This window comes from Electrona antarctica, assembly GCF_951216825.1.
Source record: "Electrona antarctica genome assembly, chromosome: 8".
In the NCBI taxonomy this organism is placed as follows: Eukaryota; Metazoa; Chordata; class Actinopteri; order Myctophiformes; family Myctophidae; genus Electrona; species Electrona antarctica.
In genome coordinates, this window is record NC_136789.1 from 58,408,208 (window position 1) to 58,427,042 (window position 18,835).

Sequence of the window (18,835 nt, forward strand, 5' to 3'; positions counted from 1 at the left end):
CTTTCATTTATGAAACATGCAGCCGTTTGTGCTGCGCTCGGTCCCCGCGGTACCGAGCGATGACGCTAATCGCAGCCTCAGCGGAGCGTGCTAGCTAATTTGTGCCAGAGGAGAAATAATATCCATTTCTGGTTTCGGGGGAGAGGTTTAAAATAATAACATTTGAAGGCGGGGTAAAAACATAATAATGGATGACGGTGGCTCGGAGCTAAGGCACCGGGCCACTTTAAAAGCTTTCATCGCCTTACAATACAATTTCCAAATCAATATTTCATTAACTGGATAGAAGGCGCAATGTTCTTTGTTAATAAAGAATGTGTTCCATGGCAACATGGGAGTTAGACTTTACAGTCACTTCAAGAGACTTCCATGGTGCGTGCGTGCACGTGAGTGCGTGTATGCTTGCGTGCGTGTGAGAGAGAGAGAGAGAGAGAGAGGGGGGGGGGGAGGGGGGGTGGTGGGGTTGTGAGCTTGTCGATTGGCTATTCTCAGTGAAGATATTGAATGTAGAGCGAAAACACAAAAGTTACTATAGCCTATGGGGCCCTGAGGCACTCCGTTCAATAACATATGGGGTTTAGTGGTGAAAGGAATACTTAACCCCTTTTTCTCTATCAATTACACCTTGAATTCATGGAGATTTTTTGTAGTTTTTATTGCATTCCTAATCCTTACCCAATAATTGAATAATTGAGGACAATGTACCTATGGAGACCAAATTGTAGGACAATGTACCTATGGAGACCAAATTTTAGGAGACCAAAGTTAAACTACATAAAATAATAACAACTCTCACAGTGACCTAATCACTGATGTGCCCACTGATGATCCAGGTTCAAAAACAATGTTTTAAATATGGTTTTGCTCTCATTAAGACCGGTCTCCTATCAAAGGGAGGATTTCACTTTCAGATATAATAAACTTAAATTTAAAAAATATATAAATAAATGAAAAATCAGAATCAGAATCAAAGAATCAAACTTTATTGTCACATCACATTACAAGTAACATCACATTACAAGTAACATGGGTGAACTTTTTGTTTATGTTTTCTTTTAACTGCATTGATGAGCCTGCACATATAGTGCATTATTACATGACTAATTACATGGTACAATATGTATGCATATAAAATAAATAATAGTGATGTAGCCTACAGTACGTGTATATACTAAAAGGAGACCAGTTCAGTTCAGTCTGTGCTGTGTCACCAGACTATAGTTCTTGTTCAGCAGTTCATTTTTTCCATTAAAAGGTCATCCTTTAGAAGCCGATTCTAAGGCGTGAAGGGGCCGTGATTTAGATTTTTGCCGTCCTATGCACAGCTTTGTGTGTTTTTTACCACGGAATGTGATGATTTGATTGGCTGAGCACGGAATGTGATGATGTATGATTGATGATAAGAGCGCCCCTAACTTCCCACGAGTGTGATGTTTAATATATCCCATTAACTTCAATTAGTCAAACATTTATTATTGCCTCAGCAATGCTACAAAAAGAAGAAAAAAAATCCCCATTAATTCACGGCTTCTAATTGATAATTGATTGGGTCCACATTTCAGCAGGAGCAGACATGAAGTTTAGTGTAGATAGATGTAAAATGCAACATATTCTACACTAGCCACTATAGGCCTACACCCAGAGCGATTTGATTGACTATTGTAAGTAGTAAAATATTAAATTGATAAGACCTTACAAAGTAGGCTATCCAATTACATTATGTCCCAAATTGAAAATCTTCACTAACAATATAGGGCTATATCCCTGTAGGCCTACCCAACACAAGCACAAACATGTACACGCGCACGCACACACACACACACACACACACACACACACACACACACACACACACACACACACACACCACACACCACACACCACACACACACACGCACACGCACACGCACACGCACACGCACGCACACACACGCACACCCACTTCATTCTATGCTCATGAGGCATGGCAAATTGAAATATTGAAATTCATGTGTGTGAATTAGAGGGAGCGTGCAGGCATGCATACCCAATAGGAATCTGAGGCTGCTGCGGATTGTATTTCCGTGTGTCTTTCAGAGAAGAAGCAGCTGGACGTTGCTTTGGCGGCTTTGTGTCAGGCTGGTCTCTGTATTATGTGCTGCTGGAGGGCCAGTCTATAGACATATGCAGGGAGGTGGGTGATCTATCTATCCAACCATGGAGGGGGCTCAAGGGGGAAGAAAAACCTTCTCTAGAATGATGGTGGGAACGTCACCGTGGCACAACAGTGACACCTAGTGACGACAGCACTACATGAACCACTGTTCCACATACTGTAGTACAGACAGACAGACAGACAGACAGACAGACAGACAGACAGACAGACAGACAGACAGACAGACAGACAGACAGACAGACAGACAGACAGACAGACAGACAGACAGACGGATAACTTTTATTTTGTACCCCGCACGTTAACAGTGCTGTAACAAGAAAATGTGCTGCTGTGACTTTTCAATCTGGGTGTTCTGTCCCCGTTCAGTGAGATAAAGTACAGGACACCACAGTTCATCTATTCCCCGGAATCCCCGCTTTACTCTGATTAAAACCACTGGAAACTCCAGCATATCCCTATCCTGGTATCCTGGGTGGGGGACATTTGCCCAAAAATAGCCGATCGATCTACAACTTGTCGTGTTGCGATGCGTGCATGGTGAGCCTAGTGGCAAGAAATAGGCGATATATTGCCTTGGGACGAAGACAGTGTGGATCGAAAATTAACACACCAAAGTAGGCCTACAGTGCGTTTGTCTAGACTCTAGAGCAGGGGTTCTCAACGTTTTTGGCCGGGGACCCCCGGAAATGCTTTGGCAATGTCTCGGGACCCCCGCCCCGCCCCCTCCCGACCCCCAATATAAATTGACTGCTACAATAACCTTAATAATAGAGACAATACACCATAAATAAATACTGAAACCAGATATAATCATTATGGAAGGTGTATGCATGTACTATGTGTACATGCATACAAATTTTTAATAATTTTTAATAATTTGGCGACCCCCCGAGGGGTCGCGACCCACGGGTTGAGAACCCCTGCTCTAGAGGATCGAGTAGGGAGGGGACGGGTGTTTGTTCTTGTTATCAATCATGTTTTGAGTTTTGTCACATATTGATGATAGGCCTACATCTTGTGAAGGAATTGGCGCCTGCATTTGAAATGGTTTGAAAACAATATTGTAGGCCTAATTGTGTGTGTAACTCATGAGTTCATTGATGCCAATTAACCTAGACTTTGTATTTATGTTTTACCAGCTGCTGTGTATAAGCACAGCTGGCCTATGCTCTCTCTGCTTGGCTTTCACACCCACTCGACCTATCTTTCTCATTGGCTGCTGTATTGACTACCTATCGTCCTGATTGGCTGCCTCATCTCTAGGCAACCAGACAATTTATGCCTCTAGCCGACCTCTCAGCCAATGGGATAGCATTGCAGCCTGCAACAACCCACTAGTGTGTGTGTGTGTGTGTGTGTGTGTGTGTGTGTGTGTGTGTGTGTGTGTGTGTGTGTGTGTGTGTGTGTGTGTGTGTGCGCGTGCAGCTGGTAAAATATGACTATGGGCTTGTTTTTATCTTGGAATGACTCATCTGGCATAAGAGGTCTATAGGCTCGAGAGTGATTGTGTCATTTTGGCTCAGACTGCGCTATGCCTATCCTGCCTTAGCCTCTGTCCCAGCCTTACTCATCTGCGAAGAGAAAAAGGTCTGGTCACAACCTAAGTGTGAGTGTATCGGCCTTAGGGTATCGGCGGAAGTGTCGGGCCAGATCATCCGTCAGATGAGTTACAGACCTAGGTGCTCTTCATGTGTTTCTGGTAATATTATTGTCCACTGCCATATCCCCATGGCAAAAAAAGAAATTTTGGCGGACAAACAGTTGGCTGCCTGCATTATGAAATACAATTACAGTACCAGAAGGAGTTCAGAGCGCTGGCTATTTCTTTTTTACTGTGAATCTTTGTGAGCCGTGCGCCCGATAAACTGCATACAGACTGAGAGTGCTTGTTTCTCTCCTCTTCTACTGTACACTATAGGCCTGTCAACAAAACAAGACAATCCATGCTAATCTCACTGTGGCTCCACAGTGCTTTGTGCGGTTACAGGATTAGTCACCGGGCGGAGGGAGCATGTTATGTCCTCCAACCTGAAATTGAGGGGCACTTACTTGTCTGGTGAAATTGGGGGCGGCGGGCAGATGGGCATTTTATTTGAAAACACACTCAAAGCTGCTCGGCTTTGGAGGGATGAGAGCTGTGACAGGCGGACAGGACGCACCAGATCAGAAAAAATGCCAGCAACTCACAACTAAAGGCCAATTAGGAAACAGACGCGCAGACCAAAGTGCAACCCAGAGACTTATGTGGCCTTTACAACACACGGCAGAAAGGCAAGCAGGACAATAACTTTATTAAAAAAGATCCGGCGGTAGACGCTTAAAGGATGTTCGGTGTTGCAAGGTTTATGTTTGTCTATATCTTTATTGGGTGTGACAGCATAGGCGGACATTGTACTGTATTTTGTTGATTTTATTGTTGTTTATTGTTTTACTTTTCAACCTCTTTGATATAACTAACTCAACTAAATAGTTGAAAAAGCCACCGTACAAGCTCACATGTTCTGAGCTTGTAAATCAGCTATTTTCGATTCATTCTGCTTAAGTATGTTAACTTTAGCTACTTTTAAGCATGTTTTGATGCAAAATACTTACAATAATTACTTAAGTCATTAAGCCGTTCCCAAATAAATCCACAAAATGTAAAATGTTGCTTATAGTGTGGCTGCCCTTTTCCTTCAACACATGGCTTTGTGTGTGCCTCCCGTGACGTCATGTGGCAGCCGAGTCTTTGGACTTTATATGTTAACTTCATTCATGCCCCCGTGACGTCATGTCTATGGACTTTTTATGTTTGCTTTATTCATGTCCCATCATCATGTGGCATCATCTAATATGCGTTGACCCTACAGCATGTGACGTCATTGTAGTCAGAAGAATAGCATCTACTGAGTATATATCAGGCCTCTTCTATAGCAACTTCAAGATCGACCATTGAAACTGGAGTCAATGAGACCACCACCGCCACATCCACTCCCTTCAGCTCTGCCGAACCCACAATCAGTGGATATCGAGCGTGGCGAAACTCCTGCGGAGGCAACCCGTTTATCGGAGAAGCACACTTGATAGCTGAGGAGACAACGGAGACATAAACTAAAGATTCAGGTCATGTTGGGACGGGTGCTTTGGGTGCGTAAGCCCCGATTTGGACAGAGAGGGAGCAGGTTCGGGTTTCTGCCTGTCATTGCCGGGATAGCGGCTGCCGCCTTGCTAGCGCTGCTCTTTGTGGACTCGATTGAATTATGGGTCACGGCTATGAGCATGAACATGGCAGTGGAGCCACATGCGGGTAGCATTCCTCCCCGGGGTCATGTCCCTCCGGCCGGGCCGGAGGAGTTCTCGCTCATGCCCAGTCCCCTGGTTTGTCAGCGTGCCGATCCTTATCTCATCGTTATGGTCACCTCAGCACCTGCCCATCAGACAGCCCGCCAGGCTATCCGGGAGAGCTGGGGCGGGGAGGTTGAGCCGGAGAAGGGTCTCCGGGTCATGACTCTGTTCATGGTCGGCGAGGTGTCCGACCCTGGCCTGGCCGAGCTGTTGACCGAGGAGGCACGGGAGCACGGGGACCTGGTCCAGGGGCGTTTCCTGGACAGCTATTCCAACCTCACCCTGAAGACTCTGAGCATGCTGGGCTGGGTCGGTCGGTTCTGCCCCCAGACCCACTTCATGGCTAAAGTGGACGACGATGTGTTTTTTAACCCCGGCGCTCTGCTGCGCTTCCTGAACAGGTGCGGCGAGCCCGGCGAACACGGAGACCTGTACCTCGGCCGGGTGCACGTCGGCGTGGCTCCGGACCGTGACCCGGGCAGCAAGCACTACCACCCTTCCGGGGCAGACCCTCCCGACGTCTACCCGGATTATTGCAGCGGCACGGCCTATGTCCTCTCCCGCTCGGCCTTGCTCAAAATGTCCCCGGTGGCCGCTGCCGCGCCCCTGTCCGCCCCTCTGCCCCCAGAGGATGTGTTCGTCGGGCTGTGTGCCCGCGCGGCTGGAGTGCTGCCCACACACTGCCCTCTGTTCTCGGGAGGACCCGCCGTGCCCTACGGGCGTTGCTGTTACCAGGCCATGGTGTCCGTGCACCACACCGCACCCGGGGACATGCTACTGTACTGGGCGGATAGCCACTCTTCACCCCCTTGCTCATCGTTGGGAATGCGTGCGTCTCTGGCCCTTTGCAAAGTCAGGGCCATGCTCGGGGCATGGAGCAGGGCTTGAAAAGATGTGCTGCCTTGCCTGGCTTACGTACACTTGTTAGAGGCAATAAAATAGTATGTTTCCTTAGTTCAGTCAGGACAACTCAAGAATGGATGGAATATATATTTATTGAATATAAGATGAGCAATATATTTATTAGGGTTTGGCGATGTATTGGATCTGCTTTTTAGGTACTCAGATCAAGCGCATCAGTCCCGACCATAGGGACTCTGAATCCCCCATACCTAAACAGTAGATCCAAAATGACAGGTGGTAGCTGGGGTGGAGGTGGGTGAGCAGCAGGTTTGTAGATAGCAGCACGCTGATACAGCAGCAGGTTTGTATACAGCAGCACGCTGATACAGCAGCAGGTTTGTATACAGCAGCAGGTTTGTATACGGCAGCACGCTGATACGGCCCAATTAACAGCCGGCAGCAACTGCACTGAGGTTCCCTGACTGAACTTGCTCTGCGCATGTCTACGACAGGCACAAATGCTCATTTTTTAGATATACTTGAAACGTGTCTGTTCTTTTTTAAACCCTTTCACGCATGACGGTCACTACAGTGGACAGTTATTAAAATGTCATTTTTCTATGGCAGAGTTGCATATAAGCCACTAAAGTGGGAGGAAATGATGATTGATCATCTGATTGATGATTGATATATTGGACTACATGCATCACTGGCTCTATTTCAACTACAATTCATACTATTGCTGCCACATCTGCAGCCAGTAACCTTTTTGGAAAAAAATCAATGTATTCATGTTATTAGACAGCAACCTGCATTGTTTGTATTAAAAACAATATTAGTTTTATGCATCATTATTTACATTATGCAAGTGATTTTGAGTCTATTTATATTTTGTAGAGCTCTAGTGCAGCAGATATAGAAAGGCCTAATGGAAATGGATAGTGAGGCAACTATAATATGACTAAAGTGAGGATGATGCTAGTGGCCAGTGGTGATCAATGGCTGCCAGAAGAAAAGCAGTGGAGCTGTATCTAACTATAAAGGCACCAAGTCTCTGTGTGCATCTCCATATATGGCCTGTTCTGACTTGCCGACATCTGCATAGACAACATATTTGGGCATGCCTGACAAATAACTCTATATATGGGCATAAAATGGACACAGACATTATGACCCGTGATGCCATGTTGTTGACATCATCATCATGATAAAAGGCACCACTCGCTATTTGGACCTACAGTACGTCTCCACTGTTATGATGGCCAAACGTACCAAGAAGGTGGGGATCGTTGGTAAATACGGCACGCGTTATGGCGCGTCGCTGAGGAAGATGGTGAAGAAAATTGAGATCAGCCAGCACTCAAAATATACCTGCTCCTTCTGTGGCAAGACAAAGATGAAGAGGCGTGCTGTGGGCATCTGGCACTGCGGATCCTGCATGAAGACAGTGGCTGGAGGTGCTTGGACATACAACACAACTTCTGCTGTCACAGTCAAGTCGGCCATCAGGAGACTGAGGGAGTTGAAGGACCAGTAAACGGGGACTTTTATTGAGTTTTATTCCGTATACAGTATACTGGACAGTGCAAGTTCAACATCTAAGTAAAGCAGTCTGGAGCAAAAAAAGAAAGAAAAAAAGGGCACTCACACAAGCGTGATGACAAGCTTTATGTGTTCCGGCCGTGACATCATGCGTGGCCAAGCTAGTCTATGGACTTTTTATGACGAAATTTGTTCCTACAAACATTCAGGCCTGCAAGTCAATGGCAAATGATGTCACACCATATATATGATCATCATGGTAAAAGGTGCACACAAGTGACTTTTTTATAGGCTTTTGCCAACTAGACCTGCACGTACGTGCCCGTCTGCCACAGTCCACAGAGCATAAATAGGCTACCACATTATTATACGATAGATATGAAAATTCCTTCAATATTTGCATGCCCCCATTTACATTGAAGAGATACAACTACTTGTTATGTGTGACCGATGCCGAGTAGGTTGACACAAGCATGACATCTAGAGGCCACCTTTTCCAGAACATGTTTATTTTAATGATCAATGGAACCAACATCATCTGTATCACAATGAACTTATTTTCGATGTAAAAAAAAAAGAAAAAAAAACTAACTAATTTGAGGGGCACCCCTCCAATGCATGGGTTTTGAAATTACATCATATGGCAAAGTCTATGGACTTTTAATGTTTGTTTAGAGCATTTTTTGATTGAGGAGCGCTAGCCCCTCCTATATTCAGCTATTGGTGTAGATTTTCGTCTTACACAAACATTAAATTCCCATTGACAATGAATCGAGCATTTACGTCATGTGTGTCTGAGCAAATCGACATGTTATTATGATGATGTACGATGATAAGAGTGCCCCTCACTTCACGCAGGTGTCATTTGTAGCCTATATTCATGTTATATTATCTTAGTGTTCTGCCAATTATTTAGTGCCCCACTTGCAATATCCTCACGAATCACGATCTGCTCCAGCCTGCAGGTTGATCACTGATCTAGAACAGTATATCAAAATGGCCTTGTGGGTCAACAGTGGGCGTGACAAACATCCATCATGCACAACTATGTATATCTCTAGTCCTTAACCACTTAAACCATATGGTTGAGCAGAGTCCTTCATGGCTCTGTACGCGCATTTTCCGTTTTCGCTTTACCCAAAATATCTTTGCTGAAAAGAGCCGATCTACAACCTTAATACGCGTCACGTTGCAAATGTTGTTGTAACCTTGTAGATCTATTTTTGGCAAAACTTTTCCCCAGAATACGGATGCTGGGGTTTAAGTTAAACATAGTTTTGATAAAAGGTACAATACTGTAGATCCTTTTTCCACCCATGGACCACCTGCAATTACACACGCGCAGATAGATGTGAGAGAGAACAAGAGACTGTAGAAATGAATAAAGGCAATAGAGCATGCACGTCCACTCTAGCCTAGGTGCTGCTGGACAAATGGCAGTACAAGAGAAAGAAATAGAGTCTGCAAAACTGGTAAGGAATAACTACATCTTCTTCAGGAATGAGAATTTCTTTCTACTGTAGAAATGAACACCAGCATGAGGAAGGCCTCTGGGCCGAAACGTCCAGGCATTCACTTCTAGTCATTTTTACTAGTTGACTAGTTGCCTAGTTTACTAGTCGACTAGTTGTTTAACCACCTATTATGTAAAAAAACAAAACATTTTTTTATAAATATTTGTACATTTAAAAACTGTACATTGGTGACTATAACTATAATCTACCTGATCTTGAGGCCTACAAAATCGGGGGGACAAAAATACATTTCTTATCAACTAGTCAACTAGTACCTACTAGGTCGACTAGTGGATTTACTAGTAAACTAGTCGACTAGTTGCTTAATGCCCTAGTCCACACTGTTGTTTGCTGCTTGGGGGGAAACAAAATAAAAGAAGAATCCTACAGGATACAACGTGCGTGCTGGTATTCATTTCTACAGTCTGCATCTCCCAGAACCGGGCACCCGTTACACCATTACGTGGAATTACTCAACTGAACGCTTGCTTGCGCTTTCTTCTTCAAGAGAGAACAAGAGAGACAGTTCCCATCATTCCCTGAATGAAGCCACAGCGCACGACAGAATCATTTACCACTCGTTTATTTACAAAAAAACACAGGAAGACTCAGAGTCTCCAACCCACACACACAATTTGTACTACTATACTTGTGAGGACATCAACATCTTAGGATGTTGATTTTTATGAATACCATTATTTTCCCAAAATAGCAGATCTACCAGCTCAAAAAAATACATGCGTTCTAGACAATACACTGGCGCGAGAAACCGTATAGAAAAGTATAAATCAGGCATAACCCCAACATACCTAATCCCAACGTCAATCTTTTCCTAACTGTAAGCCTAACTCCCCACATCATTTTAAACCATAAAATATCAATGTATCTTTTGAGGACCAGGAAAATGGTCCTTACAATGTCTTGTTTCTCAAATTCTACTATACTTGTGCTGACATTTGTCCCTCACAAGTATAGTATTACAAGCACACACACACACACACACACACACTCCTATAGGCCGTGAATGATGGTGCGGTTTCGGAGGCCCTGGACGTACTCCTGTGCCTGCTGGAGCCCGGTGCGTTCCTCCACTATGGGCGGAGCTCCCTCCACCAGCTTGACAAAGTAGTGACAGTAAACCTTGTCCATGATGCCGAAATTCCCCCTGCCGTGGTAGCGCATCCGCTTCAGGTACTTGCCCTTCCTGGCGTAGGACTCGGCTGGACGGAGAGAGAGGAGGAGAGAAATGACCGGTCGAGTTCCGATTGACGGGTCGAGGACCCATTTTTATGGATCTATGTGGCTATTGGCTAAATTGGTCAACAAAGGAGATCGGGGCCTTTGTTGTAAAGGCCCCAATGCTCTGGAACAGCCTACCAGAGGAACTTAGGTTAACTCAATCTCAAGTTTTAAATCCCTCCTTTATTATTTATTTGGGTTTATTTTTAAACCCACTTTTATAGAATGGCCTTTTTATCTCATTGATTTATATCTTTGTTATTTTGTATCTTCTACTATTATTTCATTATTGCATTATTGTTTTGATTGTTCAAGCACTTTGTAACTTTGTTTAAAAAGGTGCTATACAAATAAGTTCCCTTTCGTATTTCTCTTTTGGGTCTCGAGCTAAAAGGCTAGGGAATCCCTGCGTGTTTCAAATACATTTCAATAATTGCTGATATTTGTCTTAAAATGATTTATTATACCAAGACGGTGACAAAGTGCTGACATATTTTGCTTCAAAAGCTTTATACAAAGTTACTCCTGCCTAGATGTATATTGAGAGAGAGAGAGAGAGAGAGAGAGAATTGAAGTTTCATCATTTTAAAGTCAGTAAGTCTCAACTTTTTGAATTTCAAGGATCCCCGGTTTGATATGCATTAGACCATGGATCCCCAATTACCGTAGTTTTATCTCTGGGATTCCAATCTAACATCCTCAGTGTTAAGTTAACTCTGAGAGTCAGTGTACACATGGAACCAAACAGACTTGCAAGGGTCCATTTGGTTCCATGCGTACATGGAACCCGTTAAGGGTCCATTTGGTTCCATTTGGACACTCAGAGTTACAGACCCGTAAGGGTCCATTTGGTTCCATTTGTACATTCAGAGTTACAGGCCTGTAAGGGTCCATTTGGACCCTGGACCCAAAGTTGAGAACCAGTAAATGAAATTATCCTTACTATATCCTCATGTATTTTCTTTTCAACAGTAAAAGCACCATTGGTTTGTATTTGCAATGTGACAGCTCTTTGTACACATTTTCTTTATTCAATTTTAATTGTACACACATTTCTTTCTTTAGGTTTTGATAGTTTTATTTCACACTTGGTTTAGCAATTAATGTAAATGTATACGATTCCCATGCCAATACAGGCCCTTTTCAATGAGAATCGTACTGAATTGAGGAGGAAGAAGGGGGGGGGGGGTGAGAGTAAGAGTAGAGAGAGATGGGAGTGATGGGGGGGTAAAGGGGCAAGAGAGCGATTTAAGGAGTAGTTGGCTGAAGGTAGCAAGAAACAGACAGTGACTAGTGACTAGAAGAAAGGGAGGAAAAAGGGGAAACACAATTTTGGTAATAAATCGGCGCCCACGTCAAAGAGGGACAGAGAGACGAGAGGAGTGTGAAAGGATGGACAGAAGAACCCATTAAATGCAGGACAGACGCCGCCGGTGAATGTAAAACGCCGTTCAGGAGAAAAGCCAGCTGAGGCTTTATCTGTAATAACATGACATTTACATAAATCATTCACACCGTGCCCGGCGCAGGGAGGAGAATGGAAGCCTCTTTTGTTAGTTTAAGCGAGAAATTAATGTACTAAGTTGACAGTTTGAGACTGTGCAGCACAAGACGCATGGCGGATAAACATTGTCATCATCAATAATTCATCAAACATAATTGTTGCATTCTTATGGCGCCCCCTGCTGACAGACCGACACCACCTGTGTTTACATAATGATGTATTGGACTTAACCCATTTAGGCCTGACTGTCTTCTATATCCTGACAGTTTTCTGAAATACCTATGTTTCTATATCAGTGGTTCTCAATATTTCATGTCAAGGACCCCAAAAAAGGATACGTAATTGGCCACCGACCCCCATCTGAAAATATGTTATTCCAGGAACCCCTCAAAAGCAAAGATTGGAGTTAAAAACGTTCTCTCTGAAAGAATATATATTCAAAGATCTGTGCCGCATTTTCACAAATTTTCAAAAATAGCAGACCTACAAGCTCGTAGCGTGTACGTGGCCGCGCTATGAGCTTGTAGATCTGCTATTTTTCAATAGCTAAATTATAACCCAATGCTTCAAACACCAAAAGGGGTTCCTGCCCAGAATGAGTTAATGTAGTGTTTTTTGTTGTTGTTTTCATTGTGTAGCCAATGTGCTATAGAGGGAATGGAACACCTAACCCGAGAGGTATTAGTGCCTTGCTCCAGAGCGGAGCTTCTCAAAGCGGGGTCTGGGAGGTCCTTGAGAGGTTTCCAGGGTTTCCCCAGCGAAACGGTTGAGAGTTAAGAACCAAACAAAGGAAGCCTTGCAGGTCAGGGTCCATTTGTGCACTTATGGGGAGCCGTGGCCTATTTCATACAAAACTGTATGCACAAAAAAAAAGTTTGAGAACCACCACTGTAGAGCAGAGAGCTCTACAGTGGGGAAAAAGGTTTTACTCTTGACCCATTTCTTCCCTAGAGATCATATAGTCATATAGTCTACTGGGGGTAGCGACGTAGCGTATTGTAATCGTTGGAATTGGCATAGGCTGCCTGGGAAAGAGACAGTCCCAGGTTCGATTCCCAGCCCCCGGCTATGTCTCGAGGCGTCCGTGAGCAACACACTTGACCCGTAACTGCTTCCCCCTAAGCACTCTATGACCCGAGTAGCTATTAACTGAAAACAGAGTTACACCCACGGGATTAACATTAACAATGTCTCCCCTTTGGCCCATTTTCCTACGGGATGTGTCCGGCTGATACTCACCTACATACATGTTGGACTTGTACTCTACATTGTGGTTCCTCACGGCCAGATCCTGGGCTTCCAGAAGCACCTGGAGATGCAACACAGGGACAGGAAGAGCATCTGTGTGGCTGTGGGTGACTATGGGAGGCATCCTTTGGTTAGACATAGCATTGGTTAGACATAAGGTTGGTGAGGGGTGGGTTAACACGACCGGATTAAGGTTGGTGAGGGGTGGGTTAACACGACCGGATTAAGGTTGGTGAGGGGTGCATTAAGACGACCGGATTAAGGTTGGTGAGGGGTGCGTTAAGGGTTGGGAGAGGGTTAAGGTTAGGTTAAGTGTGCTGCCCTGTGGGAGGTTAGGGTGAGGGTTTGAGATAGGTTGTAGGACTAATGACTGGTCTAACCAATGACTACCGGTAATCTGGAGCCGGAATCGGTTCCATCACATTTGGAACCGTTTCCGGAACTGGTTTTTAATCACACTGTCAGAGCTGTATTTGCGAACGAAGTGAGCACTAACTATAGAAGCTGACCAAAACTATCTGTCTGTGTCAGTCTGTGTGTGTGTCACGCTGTAACACCACCCGCCCGCCACCAGAGGGCAACTGAAATTGGAACGATACAGAGGTTTGTGTGTGCGACATGTGTGTGTGTGTGTCAGACTGCCACAACAGTTTCGTTCGCTTCCCCCGTTTACGCGTCTTACTTGTGTGTACTTCACTTCTGCTATACAAAAAAAACACATTTATGTGAAGTGAGGGGTGCTCTTGACTTATCATCATACATCATCACATTCTGTGCTCAGCCAATCAAATCATCACATTCCGTGGTACACACAGACACACGAAGCTGGGTATAGGAGGGGCTAGCGCCATAACATAACTCGTCACACTCTCTTCCCGATAGGAATCGCTAAGGGGAACCGTCAAGGAATCGGACCGTTAAGAGGGTAATGGGATCCTACAGGATCCCATTCCCAGCCCTGTGAGTGACGTGTCCTAATCATTCCCAAGCCACATCAAGCCAGTTGAGCTTGCTGTGGTCCAGAGTGGTCCCCCCAGGAAAATCACCCAACCCTGCGTGTGACCAACCTCTTTCATGATCTTAGCTCCTTTCTTGTCGTTGAACTCCAGCTGTGCGATGGCCTGGTCGATACTCATCCCTTTGATCTGTTGGGTGGAATGAAGACGGCTAATTTTAGGAACTTCGAGTTCAGTTCAATTGATGCAGTGGTTTCTCAAAACAGTAAGTATAAACTATATCCATTTAATCTATGCATATAGCCCGTGGATTGCCGTCAGTGAGACAGTGACTCTATAATATGTTAAACAAGTAATGCATGTGTCTGTAGTAGGCATGTAACGATATATCGTATATCGATATTAATCCCGACGATATGAATCGATTCGAAAACATTTTTTCAAGTGTGTGATGTGAAATGTGAGCTTTAGTCATATTCAAGTGCGTTTGGAGAGAGAAATGATGTCACTTTCAGTAGTAGAGCACTGTAGAGGGGAGCTGTGTGTGTCTGTGACTGTGCCCAGGTGATGATGGTTGTTGATGAGGAAGGCAATTATGTTTCTGCACTGTCAAAAGTAATGCTACTTCTTTTGCAATGTAGTTAAATAAAACATCTCAGGGGGGAAGATAAATTATATAAAATAAAATAAAACGGTAATTGTTCTTTAAAATATATATATTTTTAATATCGTGAAAAATCGTATCGTGAACCTCATATCGTGATTTGAATCGTATCGTGAGTTGAGTGAATCGTTACATGCCTAGTCTGTAGCTTTTGTGTTTGGACTCCTCACCAGTTTAGACAGGTACCACATCTTGTCCATGCTGTATTTGATCTGCCGTCTACAGTGATGAACCTCCTGTTGACAAAACAAAACATCAGCTCGTTGACGGAAATATTCCTCAAGTCTCCAAAAGTCAAGTGTGATCATGACGGACTGCACAGCCTGCCAAGGGGCATGACTATTATGTTGAGGACAGAGCTCTTGCCAGGACCTACGACTTGGATAGGTGGTGAGGTCGGCTGGACGCACCCCAGAGAGCTCTCTCCTGTCTCTGCAGGACATTTACGAGAGCAGGTGGTCGAACAGGCAAAAAGGACTGTGAAGGACAAACATCATCCTAGCAATGATGTGTGATGATGCACAATGGGATAGTTGGATGCCTCACAGCCCAGCAGCTCAAGGCTCAGAAAGTTTGTTCAGTTTGTTTTTAAGAGTACGAGATTTTAAGAGTATGTGTTTTATACTGTGATGTGATGTATTTTATCTGTGATATGGATCTCCATAGGTCCGAAATAAAGTATTGCCTAATACATTCTTCCCACTGACTGCTGTACCCTACTGACTCCCATGCCATTGAGGAGTCCCCACTGGGAGGACGTAGTGCCTCAGTCCTACACCTCCCGCTCAACATTCCCACTGGCAGTCTCAGCCCGTAAGGAGTACATACTGTACAGTGACAAATATCGCCCTGCCAGCCCGGCTTTCCTCCCCCTGAACACGAACAATTGTGTTCGTACTATAGACGCTTGTTGAAGCCGGATTTCGCCACGGTGGATTCCATCCCCTAGACTTTCTTCGGCGGGGACTTTACCCCCGAGTCACCCGAGTGCACGGTATTATCTTCCGCTAAATGTCGACCCCAAGAAATAGACGCCTAGAGTTCATGTTATTGAAGTTCCCACATTGGAATAAGGGTCGATCCATACTCCACTTTTAAAGCCAAATTTAAGACTCACTGCTGCTCTGCGAGGTTCGTCTGGCGTCTGAGGAGGAAACTTCTGCAGGTTCAGCCTGTCCCAGTTCTTCATGACCTCCAGAGAGCTGCTGGTGTGGAAGCATGCTGCCTGATGAGGCCCAGCGCTGAGGCCCGACACCCTGAACACACAGAAACAACGTTGTGTGACTGGGAGAGAGATGTGTGCATGTAAGGTCAAGGACCCCTAAGTTGATATATATTTGGTCGCGGTCGAGGACGCACATCTGAAAATATTTTGCACCAGCAAAGCTTGTATATTACATGTTATTGCCATTCTCAAAGTGCTCATGTGGCCTATAGTCGCAGCCACTGAAAAAAATAGTGAAGCCGATCTACAAGTTCAACTAAAATGAACTCAAATCTATTCAAATCAGCCACACGTTTACCAGCAGCAACATCAAAGCGATAAACACATGAATGCAGCATAATTCAAATCCAATAGTGTGACTGTGAAACACTTTTCTTTGTTGTAATTTTACTCTTGTAATAATTTTGAATGCATGGCTTTTCTTTGTAACAGAGTATTTCTACACCATTGCATTGCTACTTTCACTTGAGTAAAAGTAGACAATCTCAACAATAAAAGATAAGCCTGCACGCTAGCTGCCAGCCACAGCCGGCCACTTGCACAATCAAGAGTGACGTTTCATTATGAAGCAAGCAACGCTTTGGTCCAGTAGGCATTCCTCAGGAATCTACTAGACCGAAACGTTGCTTCCAATCATAATTAAACTTCATCCCTCTTGACGGTGCAAGTGGCAATGTGCAGCCTTAACTTTTATTGTTGAGATTGTCTACTTGTTTATGCCTACGCACCAGCTTTTGCATTTTTAATCTACTTAAGAACTTTTTTTTTTAAAGTTCTTAAGTCCAAATAAAAAGACCACACCTGTAAATAATTGTCTAATCAATTATTTGATTGAAGTATTTATTAACAGATTGGAGAATTACAGTACATTTCAAGCACAACTCAATACAAAACTGTTAACTGCGGACAACACCATAAAGCATTACACTTGTTTACAATAGGGTCCACCATGTTCAATTCATCATAACATTTTAGAGACGTACAAATATACGCTTCTATATAGCTAAAAACAGGAAATCATCATAGGAGGTGGTAAAAAGGGAAAATAAACATATAGTGAAGGAAAAAAGGGGTGGGTGGGGATTCAGATTTTACGGGGCCAGTTTCGAATTGCAGCCGTCCATGGGTGCCCTTTGAGAGCGGTTTTGAAGGAGTCAAGGGATTCACATGTCTTAATGACTGTTGGTAGGGCGTTCCACATTTTGGTGGCATAGGAGCGAAAATAATTTAGTCCCTTGTTTGTGCCGAATCTGGGTTGCACATGCAGGGATGGATTAACCCCCACGAGGGCCCCTGGGCCGGTACATTTTCTTGTTTTTATCATCTTTTTGACCTAAATTGAACAAAATCAAGGGCCAATTCCCAGGAGCCCTTTTCAGGGCCTCAAACCCAGTACCGTGTGGTCCAATTTCCCTGAAGGGCCCCTGAGAGCCAAGGGCCCCTGGGCCCAATGGCTAATTTGGCCCTGTCACATGGTTTGTTGAACTCCTTCTGGTGTTATGGGTGTGGACTTCGTTGACTTTAATTTAGACAGGTACATGGGTATCGTATGTTGGTGGTGTATCAAATCTTGTGGACCAGACCCATTGCAAGATGCTGTACTCTGTCGTCAACTATATGCTATTCCAGCCTATCAAAGTGGGCAGGGGTGAGGTGGGTTCGGGGAGTGAGGCCAATTAGGTGCCTGACCAGTTTGTTTGTTCTTGTTTGTTGTCGAGATGGGAGGCATACTTTAGTTAGACATAGCATTGGTTAGACATTATGTCTAACCAAAAGCATGCACCCATGATAGCCAGTTTGTTGTTGAGACAGTCGCAATTTTATTTTTGCATTATCGCCATAATTGTTACCACGTTGAGAAATGTTTAATACATGTTGAAATAGCCTATAAAGCTTACAACATGTCACAAAGTGATGGGTTGCAATATAGCATGTAGATCAGCTATTTATACAGGTATTTTCCTGTGTGTGTGTGTGTGTGTGTGTGTGTGTGCGCGCGCGCGTGCGTGTGTGTGTAATTTCAGAGAGACAGACAGACAGACAGACAGTGGGTGATGTGATGCAGGATTGGAGGTTTAACACTAACCTTGAGAACATGTGCTCAGTCACACTCCTCAGGAACAGCAGACCTGGGAGAAAACATTCAGTACACTGTGTCAGTAATACTCATAAACGTTACGAAGCCATCAGGCAGTGAATATCTGAATAATAATAAATATAACGCTCCTTCTTACCACGACCTGTCATAGACGTCGCCATGTTGCATTGTCTTTGCGACGCTGAGTGACGTTTTTTCTTTTCGCTTTACCGCAGCCTCTGCCGCACGTTGCCACGGTAACAGCTTGGCATGATGGCGTCATACATATTATTATCATATATAATAATTATAATTACATTTAGTTGAAACTGTTTTCGTGTATATCACGTTAGCATAACAATAACCAAACAATTTAAAGGACAAAATAATAATAGTCGAAGTTACTATGGCAACCTGGTTACGGGTTGAACGCAAATTCGCATTGCTTGACCCATATGAGCTTCCATAGCCAGACATAAGGTGTATTTTTGCCGTGACTTCTTGACAGTTTGTCTGTTGCCGGGCAGCTGGGGTCGTGTCTGAC

General features: G+C 44.3%; 2 protein-coding genes and 1 pseudogene across 3 annotated transcripts; 2 read left to right on the top strand and 1 right to left on the bottom strand.

The window, feature by feature from the left end:
* Positions 1 to 5,260: 5,260 nt before the first annotated feature.
* On the top strand, positions 5,261 to 6,407 carry LOC306928880 (beta-1,3-galactosyltransferase 4-like; annotated as a pseudogene). Its single transcript has one exon. The product of its transcript is annotated as a beta-1,3-galactosyltransferase 4-like (transcript).
* A 1,161-nt stretch (positions 6,408 to 7,568) lies between these two features.
* LOC306927551 (large ribosomal subunit protein eL43-like) lies at positions 7,569 to 7,960 on the top strand. The gene has a single exon (XM_079507328.1). It carries the CDS (start codon positions 7,578 to 7,580, stop codon positions 7,857 to 7,859), a length of 282 nt encoding a protein of 93 aa, XP_079363454.1. The 5' UTR covers positions 7,569 to 7,577; the 3' UTR covers positions 7,860 to 7,960.
* A 1,985-nt stretch (positions 7,961 to 9,945) lies between these two features.
* On the bottom strand, positions 9,946 to 18,544 carry mrpl22 (mitochondrial ribosomal protein L22). Its single transcript, XM_079507614.1, has 7 exons — positions 18,449 to 18,544; positions 18,301 to 18,343; positions 16,107 to 16,245; positions 15,160 to 15,225; positions 14,437 to 14,514; positions 13,361 to 13,430; positions 9,946 to 10,598 (listed from the first exon to the last, which is right to left on the bottom strand). The coding sequence occupies exons 1-7, from the start codon at positions 18,471 to 18,473 to the stop codon at positions 10,390 to 10,392; spliced, it is 630 nt and encodes a 209-aa protein (XP_079363740.1). The 5' UTR covers positions 18,474 to 18,544; the 3' UTR covers positions 9,946 to 10,389.
* Between the last annotated feature and the right edge of the window lie 291 nt (positions 18,545 to 18,835).

Excerpts from the sequence above, each read along its gene's own strand:
- LOC306927551 (XM_079507328.1), top strand. The coding sequence starts at position 7,578 with ATGATGGCCAAACGTACCAAGAAGGTGGGGATCGTTGGTAAATACGGC.
- mrpl22 (XM_079507614.1), bottom strand. The coding sequence starts at position 18,473 with ATGGCGACGTCTATGACAGGTCGTG. Across the intron at positions 18,344-18,448 it reads GACGTCTATGACAGGTCGTG|GTCTGCTGTTCCTGAGGAGT; the intron begins GTAAGAAGGAGC and ends GTTTTCTCCCAG. Across the intron at positions 16,246-18,300 it reads ACTGAGCACATGTTCTCAAG|GGTGTCGGGCCTCAGCGCTG; the intron begins GTTAGTGTTAAA and ends CTGTGTGTTCAG.